The 21,671-nt window shown below is 42.2% G+C and overlaps 1 protein-coding gene across 2 annotated transcripts in view; it reads right to left on the bottom strand.

Moving 5' to 3' along the window:
- FBXL5 (F-box and leucine rich repeat protein 5) overlaps window positions 1-11,030 on the bottom strand; it is a 62,140-nt gene extending 51,110 nt beyond the window's left edge. For both annotated transcript variants that reach the window (XM_051830211.3, XM_051830210.3), the window contains exon 1: window positions 10,877-11,030. In XM_051830211.3, coding sequence (XP_051686171.3) covers window positions 10,877-10,960 — 84 coding nt within the window. In that variant the 5' untranslated portion in view covers window positions 10,961-11,030. The remainder of the gene's footprint in view (window positions 1-10,876) is intronic.
- Between the last annotated feature and the right edge of the window lie 10,641 nt (window positions 11,031-21,671).

Here is a 21,671-nt window from a genome sequence, read left to right on the forward strand (position 1 = left end):
TTTTTTAAAAAGTCAGTTTATATGAACAGTTTTTAAAAATATCACTTGCCAGGGCTGGCGCTGTGGCACAATAGGTTAATCCTAGGCCTGTGGCACCAACATCCCATATGAGTGCCAGTTCTAGTCCCGGCTTCTCCTCTTCAGATCCAGCTCTCTGCTATGGCCTGAGAAAGCAAGCAGAAGATGGCCCAAGTGCTTGGGCCCCTGGACCCACATGGGAGACCTGGAAGAAGCTTCTGGCTCCTGGCTTCAGATCGGCCAAGCTCCAACCGTTGCAGCCTTCTGGGGAGTAAACCAGCAGATGAAAGACCTTTGTCTCTGTCTCTGTCTCTGTAACTATACCTCTCAAATAAATAAATAAAACCATAAAAAAAAAAAAAAACACTTGCCTACACAAAGTTATTCAAACATGCAGACTTGATTAGAAAACAAAAAAAAAAGGCCTGGACACCCATAATTTCTGGGTTGTATTGAAGCCTACAGGATGCCAAGTGCTATACTAGGTGTTTTAGATACTAGTTCATTCTTAATCACAGGAAATAGGTATTAAAATCTTCATTTTATAAATTTAAAAAGTGAGGCTCAGAGATATAACTACATGATAGGCAACAAAGCAGAGACCAGATCTATTACTCTAACACTTATGTGCTTTCTGCAAGTTACAATAGTTTCGATCATAAAACTATCTTCTCAAAGCCAAGAGAGTAAATTGTCAGAAAGAATACACAGTGCTGGGGCCGGCAGTGTGGCATACCAGGTAAAGCCACTGCCTGCAGTGCCAGTATCCCATATGGGCACCAGTTCGAGTCCCAGCTGCTCCACTCCCGATCCAGCTCTCTGCTATGGCCTGAGAGATCAGTAGAAGATGGCTGGCCATTGCAGTCATCTGGGGAGCGAACCAGCAGATAGAAGAGCAATCTCCCTCCCTCCCTCCCTCTCTCTCTCTCAGCCTCTCTATAACTCTGCCTTTATAAAAAATAAAAATAAAAACAGTTATCAACAGTTGTCCCCTAGGAGGTAGAGGGCTAGTTCTGGAAACAGTTTTGCTGTCACCACTGAGAAGTGCTGCTGACACCTAGTGGATAAAAGCCAGGGACGTGACTAAACATCCTACAACACATAGGACAGCCTTCACAACAAAGAATCATCTTGCCCAAAATGTCAATAAGCACTTTGGTTGAGAAACACTGCTCTAGAGAACCATTATTCAAACACTGTTACACATGCTCTTCAGTATGAAAACAAAGGGCAATCCTGACACAGGCACAACACAAACACTTGAAAAAAATCTCAGGAAACAGTATTCCCCTCTCTAACCTGTGATGTACTGTAATACTCTAATACTTTTCCACTTTATTTTTAATGCTGTTTCTGTCCAACAGAGTTGTTTTATGGCCTACTAATGGACATTACAATATTTTTTTAAATTTTTTAACATTTATTTATTTGAAAGGCAGAGTTTGAGAGTTAGTTGGAGAGGGAGAGGGAGATTTCTTAAATCCATTGGTTCACTCCCTAAACCACCAAGATTTGGCCAGGCCAATGCCAGGAGCTTGGAACTCCATCAGGGTCTCCCACATGTGTAGCAGGGGCCCAAGCAGTTCGGACATAATCCCTGGCCTTTCCAGGCACATTAGCAGGGGGATGAACTGGAAGTGGATGACTCAAATCGGTGCTCATATGGGATACTGGCATCACAGGTGGCAGCTCAGCCCACTGCACCACAATGCCAGGCTCCTTTTAGGGTATATTTTGAAAAACAGAATAGAAAGATTCCTAGCGATCTACATTGTTATACACTATGGTGCTTCACAAATTCAATAAGGATTCAACACAGAACATGATACACATAATCAACAAATAGTAACAGTAACATGTCACTGTATAGATTTCAAAAGATTTTATAACTTTCTACTGCAAACACTTTGCAACCTAAAACATTACAGCCTGGTTTAAAGGGGATTATCAAAAGCATTGTTTCATTAAAAGACAGAAAGCTCAAAATTAGACATGAAAATAATATATAAAAACACAAAACCCTGTCTACTCCACCAGGTTATTTTCATTTTATCAAGGCAGACTTACATTCAGTGAAGAAACTTTAACCCAAATTAATAAAATTAGAGATGAAAAAGGAAATTTAACATCAGACACCACAGAAATAAAAAGAATCATCAGAAATTACTACAAAGAGCTTTATGCCAACAAACCAGGAAAACTAGAAGAAATGGATAGATTCCTGAACATACACAACCTAACTAAATTGAGCCATGAAGGCATAGAAAACCTAGGACATAGAAAATCTAAACAATTTCCAAGATGGAAATTGAATCAGTAATAAATACCCTCCCAACAAAGAAAAGCCCAGGACTACATGGCTACACTGCTGAATTCCTCCAGACATTTAAAGAATTAACAACAATTCTTCTCAGGCTATTCAAAACAATTCAAAAGAACGGAATTCTCTCAAATTATTTCTATGAAGCCAGCATCACCGTAATTCCTAAACCTGAAAAAGATACAACAAAGAAAGAACACTACAGACCAATTTCCCTGGTGAACATAGACGCAAAAATCTTCAACAAAATTCTAACCAATCAAATCCAACAACACATCAGAAAGATCATTCAACAGGAGTAAGAGGGATTTATTCCTGGTAAAAAGGGATGGTTCAACATTACCAAATCAATGTGATATATCACATTAACAAACCGAATAATAAAAACCACATGATTATATTAATAGATGCAGAGAAAGCATCTGATAAAATACAACACCCTTTCATGATGAAAACTCTAAGCAAATTGGGTATAGAAGGAACAATCCTCAACACAATCAAGGACATTTATGACAACAGCATTTCTACTGAAAGGTGAAAAGCTGAAAACTAAGATCAAGAACCAGACAAGGATGCCCACTCTCACCATTGCTATTCAATGTAGTCCTGGAAGTTTTAGCCAGAGCTATTAGGCAAGAAAAAGAAATCAAAGGGATACAAACTGGGAAGGAAGAAGTCAAATTATCCCTATTTACAGATGCCATGATTTTATATAGAGAGGATCCAAAGGCTCCACCAAGAAACTACTGGAATGCATAGAAGAGTTTGGCAAAGTAGCAAGATATAAAATCGATACACAAAATCAACAGCCTTCATATACACAGCTAATGCACAGTTAAGAAAGAACATCTATGATCAATCCTGTTCACAATAGCTACCAAAAAATCAAATTCCTTGGAATAAATTTAACCAAGGATGTCAAAGATCTCTATGATGAGAATTACAAAGCATTAAAGAAATAAAGATAGAAAAAAATATTCAATATTCATGGATTGGAAGAATAAATATCATCAAAATACCCATACTACCAAGAGTAATTTACAGATTCAATGTGATACCAATCAAAATACCGAGATATTCTTCTCAGATATAGAAAAAAAAATGATGCTGAAATTCATATGGAAACACAGGAGATCCCAAAGAGCTAAAGCAATCTTATACAACAAAAACAAAGCCAGAGGAGCTGGTGCTGTGGCACAGTGGGTTAGCGCCCTAGCCTGAAGCACCGGCATCCCATATGGGTGCCAGTTTGAGGCCTGGCTGCTCTACTTCTGATCCAGCTCTCTGCTATCACCTGGAAATGCAGTGAAGGATGGCCCAAATCCTTGGGCCCCTGCACCCACGTAGGAGACCCAGAGGAAGCTCCTGGCTCCTGGCTTCAGATCAGCACACTCTGGCCATTGCGGCCAACTGGGGAGTGAAGCAGCAGATGGAAGACCGCTCTCTCTGTATAACTCTTTCAAATAAATAAATAAATCTTACTAAAAAAAAAAAAAAAAAAAAAAAAGGAGGCATCACAATACCTGATTTCAACACGTACTACAGAGCAGTAATAATCAAAACAGCTTTGTACTGGTAAAAAAACAGATGGATAGATCAATGGAAAAGAACAGAAATGCCAGAAATAAACCCAAGCATCTACAACCAACTGCTATTTGACCAAGGAGCTACAACCAATCTCTGGAGCAAGGACAGTCTCATCAACAAATGGTGCTGAAAAACTGGATCGAACACCAGCAAGACCCCTAGCTCACATCTTACACAAAAAATCCACTCAAAATAGATTAAAGACCTAAATCTACAATCCAACACATTCAAATTATTAGAGAACATTGGGAAAACCCTGCAAGACATTGGTACAGGCAGAGTTCTTGGAAAAGACCCCAGAGGCACAAGCAATCAAAGCCAAAATCAACAAATGGGATTACATGAAACTGAGTAGCTTCTGTTCCCACAAAAGAAACACTCAGGAAAGTGAAGAGGCAACCAACAGAACGGGAGAAATTATTTGCAAACTATACAACTGATAAAGGATTAATATCCAGAGTATCTAGAGATCAAGAGACTCAACAACAACAACCCAGTTAAAAATGGGCAAAGCACTTAGACATTTTTCAAAAGAGGAAATCCAAATGGCCAACAGACATAAGAAAAAAATGCTCAAGAACAATAGCTGTCAGGGAAATGCAAATCAAAACCACAATGAGGTTTCACCTCACCCCAGTTAAAATGGCTTTCATACAGAAATCAACAAACAACAAATGCTGGCAAGGATGTGGTGAAAAAGGTACCCTAATTCACCATTGGTGAGACTGTAAACTGGTAAAGCCACTATGGAAGACAGTATGGAGATACCTAAGAAATCTGAATGTAGACCTAGCCATTCCACTCCTGGGATTTACCCAAACCAAATGAAATCAGCGTAAGAAAGAGTTATCTGCACCCCCATGATTATAGCAGCTCAATTCACAATAGCTAAGACGAGGAATCAACCAAAATGCCCGTCAACTGAAGACTGGATAAAAAAAATTTATGGGATATGTACACCACAGAATACTACATAGTGGTGAAAAAAGATGAAATTGGTCATTTCCAAAAAAATGGATGAATGTGGAATACATCATATTTAGCGAAATAAGCCAGTCAGCCCCAAATGAACAAATACCCTCCCTGAGCTGTGATAACTAATAGAGCACCTAAAATGAAATCTGTAGAAGTGAAACTGACATTTTGAGAAGCAATGACTTGAACAGCCCTCGTCTTGACTACTGAGGAAGTTTTTGGGTTTTTGTAAATACTATTTGTTGAACTCTTTTCTTAGCATAGAGTTAATCATACGTGTATAAAGTCAACTGAAAATAGATCTCAGTGAAAAATAAGAATGGGAATAAGAGAGGGAGGAGGAAGTTTGTAACTGTAAAGCTGCATATATTCCTATGGACTTACTTTTAAGGGTAGTTTAAAAACTTGTCATGGGACTCCAAATCCCAATAACCTTGGTGTTAATAATGCCATCTTAATTGTGAAAGGGATCATATTAAGTGTTAAAGTGAATATATAGATAGGATTAAGTGTTAAAGTGATCATATAAACTGGATCAAGTGTCTGGTAATAATAACAATGGACAGAATTAAAAAGGAGAGAATGTTCCAACATGGGAAGCAGTCCACACAGCCGATTAGCATGACAACAATGGCTCTGCTCTAAGTAACACTCTGACCTCAGAATCAGCCCTTAAGGCTTCCTGGTGTGGCTGAAAAGCCCATGAGAGCATTTCAGGCATGGAAAGCCAAGACATTGTGGCAAAAAATGTTCTACATGAAAGATCTCTGTGAGTGGAACCCCAGCTGAAAGAAGTGACCATCAAAGAAGCATGTACTTTTCTCTAAGGAGGGGAGAACTTCCACTTTGTTTATGGCCTTGTCCAAATACTGAAGGAGTTTGTGGACTCAAAAGACTTCCACAGCCTAGCTTCTTCCACAGCTCATGTCAAGAACCTCAGGTAGTCACTGACATCATACATAAGAGTGTAGACTGTTAAATTAACAGGAGTCACTGTTCACTAACTGCCCATGCAGGACCTCTGTCCTCAATGAGTTGTATGATGAGAGTTAACTGTAAAACTAGTTCTCAGTTTTGTGTGTGTATCTGTGCACAAATTGTTGAAATCTTTACTTAGTGTAGAATTGGTCTTCTATGTACAAAGTTAACTGAAAATGAATCTTAATGGAGAATGGGGCTGGCAAGGGGAGGGGGGTTGGCAGTGTGAGTGGGAGGGCAGGTATGGTGAGAAGAATAACTATATTCCTAAAGTTGTACTCATGAAATTTTTATTCCTTAAAAAATAAATTTAAAAAAAGTTTAATATAAAAACAAAAAAGTCACTTGAAAATAGATCTTTGTAAAAAATAAGAGTGGGAATAAGAGAGAGAGGAGGTAGAGGGGTGGGAGTAGGGGTAGAAGAATCATCATGTCCTAAAGTTGTAATTATGAAGTGTATGAAGTCTGCAACTATAAAGCTGTATAGTTTTGTATAAAAAACGAAATATAAAAGGTTATGTTAAAAAGAAACTTTAGCACTATCTAGTGAAATTTACTTTCATAGATGGAAAACTGATGACTCACACGTAAACTGTTTTGCACAAGATCAAAAAGCTAGTAGTATGTAGCAGAATCACTGAGGTAATGCAAAAAAATATGCACTTCAGTAGAGTAAAATAAAATTCTTACTATTAAAATTCAGGCTCCACTAATTATTCGATGAATGAGTTGGATAAGTCATTTAGCCACTAGGACTGTTTCCTCATTTTTAAATGAAGTATAATACTTAGGAGTTTTTGTAAGGATTAAAATATAAGCACATAGAAAGAACTCATTAAATTCCCCTTTCCTTCTTCTCTTGGCTCTCAATTCAATATTCTATCACACCAGTCTTCACAACTAGTCAGTAAATTTCTACATGTAAGCAGAGTACTGAGAAAGGCAAGGAAAAATGATCACAAAGCTATGTTCATTCAACTTTTTTTAAAACATTGTATTCAAATCATTCTGGAATTACTTCCTTCTCAGAATTTTGGTCATAAAACAGCCTTTCTTTATAAAACAATAAAATGGATGGCATTTTTAGTATATTTAACTGGAAAACTTGGGTATTCTCTAAGGCTACCACCAATTTAACTTCTTAACTGGTCTACATATAAGTCTGAGAATGTTTTGGACTACCTTATCCTTACAACCATCACTTACTTTGTCTTCAGGAATCAACTCAGATGAAGATACCACTCCTGACACTTCAATGTAAAACTGACCACATACCTCCCTTTGCTCTCACAAACCTATTTGGATTTCTATCCTAGCACAAATGTCATTACATACTAGATTGTGAACTCCTTTAGAGACCATATCTCACTTTGCCAACAAGAGCTACTACAGGTGGGACTGACAGAAGAAAACTCTCATTGAGAGAAGTAATGGTATTAAATTTTCAGAATTAGAGAAAAGACAGAGGAACTGGAGTACTACCAGAAAAGGATGTCACTGAATGCTAATCTTTCTCTAAAATCATCCTAATTTTGAGGTTAGTGTATTAGCAAAAGAAAAAAATATTTCTTAGCAGGTTGTGAACCCAAAAAATTAGAAACTACTACGGTTTCATACATAGAAAATAAAGCTAGGAGCCATAATTCTCACATGGATTTCCATCTGATCTATCCCTCTTTATGTAACATTGACCTAGCTAATCTATGCCTACAAATCCCCAGCTGTACATAGAAATACCCCATCAGCCTTACCTATCTCAAAAGATACAGTCTGAGGCCGGCGCCGTGGCTCAATAGGCTAATCCTCCACCTTGCGGCGCCGGCACACCAGGTTCTAGTCCCGGTCAGGGCGCCGGATTCTGTCCCGGTTGCCCGTCTTCCAGGCCAGCTCTCTGCTATGGCCAGGGAGTGCAGTGGAGGATGGCCCAGGTGCTTGGGCCCTGCACCCCATGGGAGACCAGGAAAAGCACCTGGATCCTGGCTCCTGCCATCGGATCAGCGCGGTGCGCCGGCTGCAGAAGCGGCCATTGGAGGGTGAACCAACGGCAAAGGAAGACCTTTCTCTCTGTCTCTCTCTCTCACTGTCCACTCTGCCTGTCAAAAAAAAAAAAAAAAGATACAGTCTGAATAACAAAACTGAAAAACCTTTCCAGGAAGCCTTTTATAAATATAAAGGAATTCATGGAAAAAGTATTAAACTAGGTATTATACAGCAATAGTTAAAAGTCTATATAAATAAATAATTTTAAGTATAGAGCTGCCATAGTGGCACAGCAGGTTAAGTCACCACTTGCACATCCCATATCAGAGTGCAATTTCAAGTCCTGGCTACTCAGTTTCTGATCCAGCTCTCTACTAATGCTCCTGGGAAGACAGAAGATGGCCCAAGTGTTTTGCCCCTCCCTCCCACAGTGGAGACAAGGATGGAGTTCCTGGTTGCTGGCTTTGGCCTGGCCCAATTGGATGCTGCAGCCAACTGGCAAGTGAACCAGCAGATGGAAGATCTCTTTCTAATAAATCTTTTTTTAAAAATAAATTAAAAAAAAAATTCCAACTAAGTATTAAATGACTGATTTGTTGCTAGTAAACACACAGATGCTTCCAAAATATTCTGCAGTTGAAAAATTCAATGTTGGAAATAAAAGTAACTTCTTTATAACTATTGGATGTTTAAAGTAAAAATGTGGAATACAGTAAAATGACATTATTTGTGCCTTTTTACTTTAACTTATAAAAACTAGTTTTAACTTTGCATAGATTCATTGTTGCCTGTTTGGGTTGGATAGCCTTGGTCTATACAATTAAAGAATGGTGATGTTATAAGTTGAGATGACAAGTGAATAAAAATAAACAAGGCACTCTTCCTTTAATTCCTTTAAAACAGTTTAACCATCACTTTATATTTATTTTTCCACTCTACGTCCCAAAGGACATTCTGAGAGCTTTTCATTGACTACCACTATTGAGAAGAAATCCAGGTAAAAAATTTCTACATAGTTAAATCACCTTGGTCCCAGTTCAAGAAACTGGACTTTTATCTTCATGATGAAGCAGTCTCATTAATTATATCTAATTAGTTCAGTTAGTGATAATTTGGACTTAAGCTATGCCAAATTCAAATGCTTTATTAAACTAGATATGGAAGAAGAAACATTTCACTACTGAAAATCTTATTTTTGAGTTTTTTTAAGGTAACAGCATTTTCAAAATTTGTTCAAATGTTCTCCATCACCAAGAGCCACAAAAATAGCGAATAACTCCCACAAAATTCTTAAATAAGGCTAGTTAATGTAGTACACAACTAAATAAATGTGATTTTGGGGGAGGTGTCACAATTATTTGGGAGTCTGATGAAAGCTACAGATCCCCTAGGAAAACGTAGACATGCATAAACTTTTCCATATAATATCAGGTGATGTCTGGACTACCTCGCCCAGTCTAACCTTGGGAGAAAATCTTGGTTTCTGTAAGTCCTCATTAACCTCTTTAAGTCTGACAAAATATAAAACCTGTCTATTTTTTTCTTTTCTGCAATTAAAGGATATTGTTAGAATGAACAAAATTCAAGGCCAGAAGGGATAAAAACACAATACAGCTAACTGGAAAATTCAGGGTTACACAGTTCTGCTTAAGATTTATCCATTCCTTCGGCTTCTCCAAGATACAGGGTTCTCTCCCTTGGTCACAGTCTGCACTCACCTGGAGAACCTTAAATCAGGAACTCCATGTCTGGTTCCAATCTCAAGGTCTTAATTTTAGTGGTTTGAGTACCAGGAGTTTTCACAGCTTTTGGAGTAATTCTAAGAATCAACCAAGGTTGAGAACCAGTGGGCTAAATAGCCCTAGTGTTTAAAACTACATCTGAATATAGTATCATATAATTTTCAAAATGTAGGGAGGGAGAGGATGGTTGTGGGGCAGGGGTGCTAAAACCTGAAATTCAATCTCAGCGCTTGAAGCGGCTGGTCCTGAGTGTGGCCTAGCATCCAACTCAGCGGAAATCCTCCGAAAACCTCTCCGGGTTGCAAGACACCCCTGATTTCTGTCGAAGGCGTTCTCCTTAATGGTAGGTAATTCCTGAAAATTCGTCAACGTTGATCTCTCTGTTTCAACAGCAATCATTTAAATGCCTTTCATGTGGCTCACTTCGACAAGTAACAGGACTGAGGACTGCGTGAAGTTTTCAGGGCTTGCACGAGATCTCCCCCAACAGAGGTGGAAACGGTTACATTTTCCTTAGCTCGGGAGCCGAAGGCCCTGAACTTTCTGCACAGAACTGGTTCTCCAGCCTAAGCTGCAGCAGTAGAGAGTCCAAAACAGTGTCTCACAATGGGTTAAACCAACTTTCCCCGGGGTCCCTCTCAACAAAATCTACCTCGAGTGAACGCTCTGAGCAATACAATTTGGGAGGCAGAAAGATGGCCATAAATGAGAAGCGAAGGCTCCCAAGTTCTTCAACCTCCCAAATCAGCCGGCGGAGAAACTAGCAGGACAAACTGAGCAGCGGGAACCTGGGAGACGCCGCCGCCCGAACCGAACCAGGACGCAAGCGACGGGGTTTACGAAGAGCGCCGGGGAACCCCGAAACCGACCCGGGGGGCGAGGCCGCCTGGAGCAACGGGGAGCCCGCCGCAGGTGGCCGGCCCGAGTCCCCGAGGGCCCCTGGCCCCCGGGGGCAGCTGCGGGAGGCCCGGCGCGGCGTTCGGGCTGACCCCGCGGCCGGCGGGGGGCGCGGGCCCGGGCAGCGCCCCCTCCCCTCAGCCCGCCAGGCCCCCGGGCGCGAGGACGCGGCCGGGCCGGGGCCGCGCCGCCCGCCCCGAAAGCACGTCCGAGGCCGCGGCCCGGCTCCCTGGGGACGGTGCGGAGAGCGCTGACAGCTGCGCGAGCGGCGGCGGCCCAGGGGGCTGCGGGAGCCGCGCAGGCCAGGCCGCCCCGGGGCCCCGGCCCGCTCCTCCCGCCTCCCGCGCCGCCCGGAGCAGGAGGCCCAGCGCTCGGTTACCTTGTCGCAGTAGAGCCCCACGAGCTGCTTCATCCGCCAGTGCGGGGCGGTAAAGACGTCCACCTCGTCAGGGAACGGCGCCATCGCCACTGCCTCAGCCTCTGCCTCCGCAGCCGCGGCCGCCGCCTCTCCATAGACACCCTCGCCGCGGGGCAGAGGCGGCGCGCCCCCATGCGCATGCGCCCGCCCCGTCGGCGCGCGCGCCCGGGACGCTCGGCCGGCAGAGTCGCGGGGGCGCGCCGGCCGCCGCCATGCGGTCAGCGCGGGCCACGTGACCGGGCGCGCGCGGAGGCTCGCGGCTGCCTCCTCCTTCCTCCGACTCTCGGTCTTTCTGGTTCTCGCATGTGGGGGAAGAAACCAAGCATTTTTCATTATTTGTTGCACCGCATGAAAACACACTGTCTGAGGGGCGGGGGTGCACTCGGCGCGTCTCCTCGTAGCCTCTGCCCACCAGGCCTTGAGGCCCAGGCCGTTGAGCACAATGGCCGCGCTCGCCCTGGGAGTTCGACCTGGGGCCCTCGCCGAGGTGTCCCGTTGGCCTGGGGGCGCCGGAGCTGCGCAGGCCGGGGCCCTCCGGCGCCGCTGCTTGCTCCCCCGCCGGCTTGCGAAGGCCCGGGCTTGGCTCCCGGCCCGGCGGGGGCTCCATGGTCTTGCAACCCATTGCAAAGGCGGCGGTGCGTGGGCCGGCGCGCGGCCTGGGAGTGCGGGGCAGGGCGGCCAGCGGTGTCCAGGGGGTCCAGGGGCGGAGAAGCCCGCAGCTGTTGGCCCGGTGGGGGCCCTGGGCGAGGGGGACGGGCGGGTCATCGAGGACCGCCTGCGGGGCAGGACCTCGGCCCAATCCCTGCTTTGTAGGGGGGCCCAGAGGACGGAGTCTTAGACAAGGTCATTGCGGAGGCCCAGGTCAGTTTCTGTTTTCCCCACGTGCCTTCTCCGTTCCTGCTGCTCAACCTCGGCTGGCTGGCTGCAGAACCGATGGACGCACAGGGAAATGGGAAGAGAACAGGCAAGGCTGAGAACTTGGGTAGAGGATATCATTTTGCTTAACAGCCATCAGTTCCAGGAGGACAGGAGTTAAAATATGCTGTGGGCACCCTCCTTTCGCTGTTCCGTGACAACGTGGAGGTTCGATGAATATCCAACAAATTATGGAGTAGGAAGTACGAAAGCAGCTTGGAGGGAGGGGACTGCCTTCTTTCGACTGACATTTACCGGCAGGCCGTGTGGGCGGTGGTTAAAAACACTCTGGAGGTGAAGTTAGATTCCTGGTTTTGCCAGGGGCCCGTTGTACAACCCTCGACAAGCTTTGTGACCTCTCTCTACCTCAGTTTTTTCCTCTATAAAATGGAGACGATAATACCTACATCAGGATTTTTATAACGAGTAAGTTCGTATATTTGAAATACTTAACAATAGCACTTTGTAAGCCCATAATAAGTACAATCTGTGAGCTATTAATTCTAAAACAGGTACACCTATATGAAATGGAGTCTTGAAGACCTTGTGCTAATTGCCCAAGGCCCTACAAATTAGTTTGCAAATAACCTGGCCTTCTGAATCTGGTTCTAATACCCTCCCAGGCACTTCCTTAGGAGGGACACAGAAATAGCTTATATGCAGTTAAGAAAATGCATGAAGCCCTCCTCCCTCTATTTTCCATCGTCTTTTTTTTTTCCTGCACTTTCACTAAGGCTCTGCCTCTGTATTTTTTAATATCTGCCAGAAGACATTTCCTTATTTGCCTTCTGTTTCTTTACTTCATTCTGATCTTTTAACCCAGCTATCTTGGAATGTAGAACCACACCTCTAGTGAACCAGTCACAGGGAAACGAGCTTCATAAGAACGGGCCCTTTGTTTTATCCTCAGCACTTAGAATACTGCCTATCATACAGGTGGAACTCAATAAATATTTGTTAAGTATTTCATGACCTATTTTCATGGTATTCTGTAATATCCTCATTTTAACTTTTAAATCACCTTGCTGTAATTCCCATTCACTTCTGTCTGTATTATTCACTCATCTACGTAAAACCAGGGACATTTTTTTTTTAAATAAGTGCTTTACAACAAAAAACTCCATGCACAAATGTTCACCTTCACCCAGATCTGAAGCTGTATAGTATCTGAAGTTGAATAGTATTACCAGCCACGTTGGACTCTGACCATTTCCGGGAATTTAAGATGACAAAATGAAAGAAATAAAATGATAAAAATAAGACTTGTTGGTTATTTTTTCCTTCTAAGAAGCTGTTAACGTTAGCTCCAAATGCTGAATAATGTGGCAATTAATCACCTTATATATCCAGAATAAATGATTGACTTATATTAAACTTTAGCCCTAGAGAGAAGACATTAATCAATGTAATATCTTTACTGTAGGTTGCTAGAACAACTGCAGCTAGAAACTGTGTTTAAGATAAAGATTGTTGGTCTGCCGGTGCCGCGGCTCACTAGGCTAATCCTCCACCTTGAGGCGCCGGCACACCAGGTTCTAGTCCCGGTCGAGGCGCCGGATTCTGTCCCGGCCAGCTCTCTGCTGTGGCCCGGGAGTGCAGTGGAGGATGGCCCAAGTGCTTGGGCCCTGCACCCCATGGGAGACCAGGAGAAGCACCTGGCTCCTGCCTTCGCGGCGGCCATTGGAGGGTGAACCAACGGCAAAGGAAGACCTTTCTCTCTGTCTCTCTCTCTCACTGTCCACTCTGCCTGTAAAAAAAAAAAAAGCGGGGGTGGGGGGTGGGGATTGTTGGTCTAATCACCTCTCCGTATGATGCCTTTGGTTATATGACAGCACTGGAATTCTACCAACCTGCTAGGTGGTGGCCTCTACAAGGAGACTAGATGACTCAAATGAAAACAGTGCCTGCAACTTCTGATCGCTCTCTAGACTCTTCCTACTCTCACTCTCTGGAAAAGTCAAGTCATTCTCTGGTAACCAAGATACGAGGACACGAGGCCTCTTCTGTAATATTTTCCAACCATAGTTTTGCAGACTCTGGGGTTATTAGTCAGGGAAGGTCAATTCTCAGGCATTGTTAACTGAGGCTCTGACAGCCCTTTACCCACTAGGGGTTTCCTGGTGAAAATAAGCAATGAAAAAAATTTGCAGTTGCAAAACAGAAACAATCCTAATTTTGTACCAGCTGAACCTCATTGTCATTCAAAATAGCCAATCAACAACTGCTCTGGGCAGTCTAAATTGACTTAGAGGTAAAGCTTTTAGTGTGGATCATAGTATTTTAAAAGAAAGACAGTGAGTTGAAATGCAGTGGCCCAATGCTACTTTTTTTTTTTTCCTTTAGTACACTTTATGGGTAAGTGAACTTTAGTGAATAAAATATATATACCTACATGTGTGCATATGTTATATATTTTTCTTCTGAGACCACTCTCCTTGGCCTGCAGTTGGCTGCCTTCTCAGAGTGCCCACACGTGGCCTTTTATCTGTGTGTGTGTATGTGTGTGTGTGTGTGTGTCTGATGTCTCTGTATGTGCTACCCTCCTATTTTAAGACACCAGTCAAATCAGATTAGCCCTCTCCCAACCACGTCATTTTTAGGTACTCAAGCTCTTTAAAATCTCATCTCCAAAGGAGTTACATTCTGAGGTACTGGGGGTTAGGGCTTTAAAATAAAAATTGGGGGAAAACAAATTAGCCAATAACATATTGGAAATAAAAGTTTATTCCAAATATACAATCCTCCCTTTCTCACAATGAGAAAAAAAAATTGGAAACAAATAAATGTCCATCAGTAGGATATGAAGTAAACTATAGCACATCCATTCAATTGAAAAGTATGGATCTGTTAAAATGTATGATTCATTTCTATTTGTTGCTACTGTATGAAGCCAAGATTTATATAAAGTAAAATAATAAAAGATTTTTAAAACACTGTTAAATAAATATGCTGTAATGCTGTAATTTGTGAAAAGAAAGTTTCTAGAGTTTTACAGCAGAATTATGAGCAGGGGTATTAAGGTAGGAAGCAGTAAAATTACTTTTGTAAATCTGCAGTTTAGGGGCCGGCATTGTGGCATCACATATGGGTGCCAGTTGGAGTCCTGGATGCTCTGCTTTTTATCCAGCTCACTACTGATGTGCCTTGGAGAGCAATGGAAGAAGGCCCAAGTGCGTGGGTCCCTGCATCCATGTGGGAGACCCAAATGAAACTCCTGGCTCCTGGCTTTGGCCTGGCCCGGCTGCAGCCTTTGTAGTCATTTGGGGAGTGAAAGATAAACTCTCTCTCCCTCTCTCTCTCTCTTTCTCTCTCTTTCTCTCTCTGTGTAACTCTTTCAAATAGATAAATAAATCTTAAAAAAAAAAAAAAGGTGTAAAAGAAAAAGGGACAGATAGAACACAAGTAAAAAAGACAGGGAAAAAGCAGACTAAAGGAAAGAAAAAAAAATAAAGATACAGGTGGAAGTGGAAAGAAAACTGTCATTAAAATATATGGCAGACTTAATATGCACCAGGCACTGTAAATGTTTTCCATGAGTTATCACATGTAATCCTCACAATATGTGAAATTCTCTACTATTTTTCTCATTTCATAAGTAAAGAAAATGACGTTCAGAGTCATTGACCCATGGAAGTTTGTTGCAGTTGATTTCTTAACAACGTTGCAGTGGATTCCTTTCTGAGAGGAGGAGCATGGTGGGGGCAAGAGGCAGGGAGTTACCACACCAGGAGTCAGGTGAAAAGCGGGCTTGAGGCAAGCAGCCTACAGACTCCTTTATTTCATTTGGTACAACAGCTTATGTAGCCAAGACCAGCCAATCCGGTCTATGCCCCAACCAATCACAGCCTGTTGCCAGGCAGTTTCCAAAGCCATCCAATCACAGCCTGTTGCCAGGCAGGCTCCGTTGCCAGGTGGGTTTCAAAGCCATTCCTGAGTAACTGATGCTCGCTTGCCAGCGGCCATCTTGGCATGGCCTTCTCATTCCACCACAGAAGGTCATAGAGCTAGTGAGTGGAAAATCAAGGATTTAGATCCCAAGACCTTCTCATTCCAGAATATGCACTTAACCCTATAGTCAAAAGTCAATTCTTGGTCATTAGTTCATATCAACAAGTTAAATGCCTAATGTGTGCTAATAATCTCTCAGCTGCAGCCAAAGGTGACCAGTACAGAATTCTTTTTAAGATTTGTTTGCTTATTTGAAAGAATTACAGAGAGAGGGAGACAGACAGAGAGAAATCTTCCATCCACTGGTTCACTCCCCAAATGGCCACAACCACCAAGGCTGGGCCACGCTGAAGCAAGAACCAGGAGCCTCATCTGGGTCTCTCACGTGGGGGCAGGTGCCCAAGCACTTGGACCATCCTCCGCTGCTTTCCCAGGCACATTAGCAGGGAGCTGGATTGGAAGTGGAGAACCCTGGCTCAAACTGGTGACCGTACTGGACGCTAGCAGTGCAGATGGTAGTTTAACTGGCTGCACCACAGTGCTGGCCCAGGAATGCTTACACTGTGTCCTCGTGAACAGAAAAGAATGCATGTTAGCATCAGAGTAAATAGAAGCCCAATGGACACATAAAGAATGGTGTCTTACTGTAGTTTCCAAATAGCTCAAGGGGACTTTCTGGTAGAGGTGCCCTTGAGCTCAGTCATGGAGATACAGAGAAATTATCCATCCAGCACTTCTGGGACTTTATTTTCATTTAGTCAGCATTAACTGAATACCCACTATGGAACAGTGGCTCAAGATATAAAGTAGAATAAATCCAGATTACTATTCTTGAAAAACCTCACAGTTTTTAAGGAGGTTTAAAGTTTCATATTACACATGCCATCCTGAATCTGTGATGTCAGTGTTTCCTCTTTGTCATTTCTGTGGATGACAGCTTTAACTACATAATATTTTTAACAATCAAAATTCAGAACAATAGCAGAAATAAAAGAGTAGCCCATTAAATAAATTATTTATTTCTTAGCAATCTTAAGTACCTGATATTATAGATAATGTGTTCATCTCCTTTATCTATGTTCTTAGAACAAACAGTAGACAGACATAAGAGGCATAAAATATTTCTGTTGCATGAATAAAAAAGAATTTGAAAGACTTTTACAAACAAAAATTCCTGTTATTTAGTAACACACATAAATGGTTTTTAAGATCAACCAACCCAAACAAGCTATACCTAAAGTCCTTCTTACTTTCAAAATATTTTTCCTTCTTTTAAAGGGTTCTTAGTTTGACCTCATAAGCAAGAATTCACTCCTAAACTGGGTACTGGATGAGGCTCAGCTATGGGCACCTCTTCGCCCAGAAGAATGTGAGCTATACCACAAACTACATAAATGTCCAGGAATGGAGTAGTCTCATTCCTTAGATCGTCTTTTGATGAGAAGTAGTTAAGATAGTGTTAAAGCCATATTTTGCTTCATTACAAATATAGAGACAATGTATATAGTGGGCCATCGTACTTCTAGGCAAACATTCCAGACAACAAAAACCTTCCTTTCTTGTCACCTGTTTTGTTCTTAATAAATATTGCTAAGTCAACAGCAACTCCTTGACTTCCAATCAAAGGTTCTATTATGGGGAGCAAGGATGTTGTATATATGGCCTGAGGGAAAGGTGGCTGCTCTCACAGACAGCATGACTCAGCTGTCACATTACATAGTGAGGGAAAGTATCACAAGTTTCTAGACTGGAAACGGACAATAAGCTTCCTGTCAATTGTCAGGTTTACATTCACTGCAATGATGAAATCTGGCAGCAATTGCTTAATCACTGCCTACAGAGAGGAAACAGAAATCATTGAGGGAAAAATTCTGTTTCCTTCCTTCCTAGACATTAAAAATGTCTGAAAATAGTACCAAAAAAATCCTTAGTTACATAAGCAACTCCCAGAAAATTTTAAAATGCTAAGGACTATGTTGGTAGAATGAAACAGGAATTCCTATTCCTATTCACCAGTTCTTTGGAAACAGCTTTGTTTATACTTAGAAGACTGACTGACCTGAGTTCCAATCCCCCCCTCTGCCTACACCCATAGAATGTTGCACAAATCTGAGGCCTCAACTTCCTCAACTGAAGAGTCAATCCGGGATGCTTTTAAGTCCTAAGTGATCACCATGATGAATTCATCTACATATTATAAAGAACTTTTACAGGCACATGCCTGATTTTTCCGGGAAACCAGTCATCAACCATCTAGGTAAGTGAGTTGGGAGTTAGGTGGCCTTTAATCATTATTTTCTTTTGGTAACTAGCTCAATTATGATTCCATTCTATTGACTTTTCCTAAATTGTCTCTACCAAGGTGATTCTTTGGACTGCTATACTACTATAGGTCTTTCCTGTTGTGTGCAAGATTAAATGTTGACATACGCTTGTAATTGAATTATTTTTAAAAATATTCTTGAACAATTAACAGGCAATAAAGCAAATTGGGTAGGAGTGTGGACCTAGTTTCCTTAGTTTTTTTTTTTTTTTTTCCACAGGCAGAGTGGACAGTGAGAGAGAGAGAGACAGAGAGAAAGGTCTTCCTTTGCCGTTGGTTCACCCTCCAATGGCTGCTGTGGCCGGCGCACCGCGCTGATCCCATGGCAGGAGCCAGGTACTTCTCCTGGTCTCCCATGGGGTGCAGGGCCCAAGCACTTGGACCATCCTCCACTGCACTCCCCGGCCATAGCAGAGAACTGGCCTGGAAGAGGGGCAACCGGGACAGAACCCAGCGCCGCGACTGGGACTAGAACCGCTAGGCAGAGGATTAGCCTGTTGAGCCGCAGCGCCGGCCTAGTTTCCTTAGTTGTAAAATGGGATAGGCAGTCTCTACTTCACAGGGTATCCTAAGAATGCGATGCTGAATGTGGAGCTACACAGACTGGCATAGGACACACTGTTAGCTGTTACTTTTACCTGTAAAATGAAGAGAGCAGACAAGACGTTCTCTGCCAGTTCTCAGCCCCTGAGAACCCTGGGACAGTAGAAGCTGTTTCTTAAAGTTTATCCTACAAATAACTTAAGGTCAAGTTCCTGGAGAAGGGATTTAGAGTTAGAGTGCAAGTGACAGGAAGTACAAGTGACAATGACTTAAATAAGACAGAGTTTTTTTGTTTTTCTCTCTTCCTCAGGTATCAATGAGAATTCTTTAAAAAATTCACAGAAGATGCATGTTATGAAAAAACAAATTTTTTTTGCACCCAAACATCTTTTAATTTAATTATTTGAGATCTTTTTGAAGTACCTTCATATTGTAGCATAACAAATTATCCTAAAACATAGTGGCTTAAGTAGCAATGTTTATTATCTCAGTTTCTGGAGATCAAACATTAGTGGCTCAGCCAGGTAATTCTCTTATAAAGTTCAGTTTCTTAGTTGGCAGCCAGGGTTGCAATCACATCAAAACTTCGCTGGGACAGCAGACACTGCTTTCAGGATCACTTAAGTGGTTGTTAGGAGGCCTCAGATACCCGCAGGCTGTTTAACTATGGGCCTCAAGTCCTCTCCATGTGGGACCCTCCCTAGAACTACTTAGAATACGGTATTTGCTTTCTAAAGGGGGAGTGCCAAGAAAGAGAAAGCAAGTGAATCCAAACACCCAAAATAATCCCATTTTCTATAACGTAACATAGGAAGAGACAAACCATCACTTCAGTTTTTTTTTTAAAGATTTATTTATTTGAAAGGCAGAGTTACAGAGAGGCAGAGGCAGAGAGAGAGAGAGAGAGAGAGAGAGAGAGAGGTCTTCCATCCACTGGTGCACTCCCCAAATGGCCACAAAGGCCAGAGCTACACTGATCTGAAGCCAGGAGTCAGGAGCCTCCTCCGGTCTCCCACAAGGGTGCAGGGCCCCAAGCATCTGGGCCAACTTACACTGCTTTCCCAGGCCACAGCAGAGAGCTGGATCAGAAATGGAGCAGCTAGGACTCAAACCAGTACCCATATAGATGCTGGCACTGCAGCCAGCGGCTTTACCCACTATGCCACAGCGCTGGCCCCACAAACCATCACTTTACTCATGTGTCATTGGTCATGCATACCAACCACTCCTGCACAATGTGGAAGAGGACTGAACAAGGGTGTGCATGCCAGACACAGGGATCACTGGGGGGGGGGGGGGTGCTGAGCACAGGCTACCACACTCATGTAGACTAGCATAACTGGCCCAGGACTGATTTTCCAGCTCTGTTCCATTTCATCTTTAGGGGCACAGCTCTCCCCAGCTCACTCTGTTAGCTCTAGAAGGTAATCTTCATACGTGTTTAAGTTCAAAGACGGTGGAACTTGCGTTCTAGGCAACAAGACTGAAGAAAGGAAGAAGAGAGTCAGAGTGTACACACGGAAGTTTTCTGAAGACCCCTTTTACACCCTATCGGCTATACCTTAGATCACAAAGCTCACGGAGTCGCAAGCAAGGAGGAAAATGTGACTATGTATTCTGAGTGAACATGAACCAAGCCAAAATTCAGGGAATCTGTTACTGTAGGTGGAGAGATATTGGGGGACAAACAGAAATTTCAAAGGACTCACTTGAACAAATAATATAGCATTGCCCTCCTTTCACAGTTTCCACAGCATCTTGGCTAAAACTCAAACTTCTTACTTTAAATGACCTACAACCCAGGATCTAGTGCTCTCTCCTCCTAGAAAGTGAAATAATCAGTAATGTTTCTATGAAGACTTCTTGACTGAAATAAACATATTGGTTAACATATAAACATATAATGTTCTGCCTCAGAACATTATTTGGAAATGAAATTAAATCATAGATATGAAGGAAGTATATGACAGGCAATACCCTCAACACTGAAGATTCATTTTCTCAAGATACTGAAGATATCTTCATATCTTTACCTTATGAAAATGTTTTTAAACCTCACTTTACATACAGTAAACCAAGGCACTGTATTCAGTCACGCTGCTAGTAAACATTAAACACAATGCTATACTCCCTCCCACATTTTACAGTTCCTGATCTTTCTTATTATTATGTTAATTAAAATGTTGAAAAACTCTTAATTAAATGAAATAGTATAATTACTTGAGCTAGAAATTTGAAATGAAAAGCTAATCAATTTTCTGATGAGTTAGAAAAGCAGGTACCAGTGATTATTTTAGAGTTATGATACTATTCTGATATTTTGTTTGATTTAGTAACATCCCATTTTCAAAAAAACTATTGTATGGCATATATTTAAGACATAAATAACTCCAATTTGAGGGCCTGAGGGGATTATAGCAATGTGGTAGAAGTCTGAGCTAACAATTAGACTTAGGTTCCCATCCCAGGTCCATCCTTCCTTGTGTGATACAAGGCAAATTACCTATTGTCTCTCAGCTTCTGGGTAGTTGCTTATATATTAGGAGAAAAAATAATACACACTGCACAGTGTCTCTGTAATGGTTAGCAAAGTTGATAAACAACACATTTTCATAGTCCCTGGCACATTGAGCGTTCAATACTATCTTTTATTATTACATATCATGGATTAACAAGACTATCCCAAGAAATAATAGGAGATGAATTGCCCTTTTGAAAAATCAGGCTTAGAAATCATTGGTAATGAGAAGTTCAATCTGGATAATTCAAGTGAGCCTCCCTCACAATTCTCAACCTAAAATAAAAACCTCTTTTTCCTCAGTCACAATCTGTAGGAAGTTAAATTGTATAATCCATTCTCTTTATGTAATTTAAATGTAAGTGATAAGTGGTAAGTTATAAATTTTTTTTCTTTGCCAACGTGTTATTGTTGCTGACAAGGAACCACAGAAGAATGAACACATTTTTGGCTTAACAATGTTAATCCCAGAAAAAAAGGGGTAGTGTGCACATTTGTTGCTACCAGAT

Source organism: Oryctolagus cuniculus, chromosome 2 (assembly GCF_051225735.1).
Source record: "Oryctolagus cuniculus isolate XC-2025 breed Fujian yellow rabbit chromosome 2, ASM5122573v1, whole genome shotgun sequence".
NCBI classification, from domain to species: Eukaryota; Metazoa; Chordata; class Mammalia; order Lagomorpha; family Leporidae; genus Oryctolagus; species Oryctolagus cuniculus.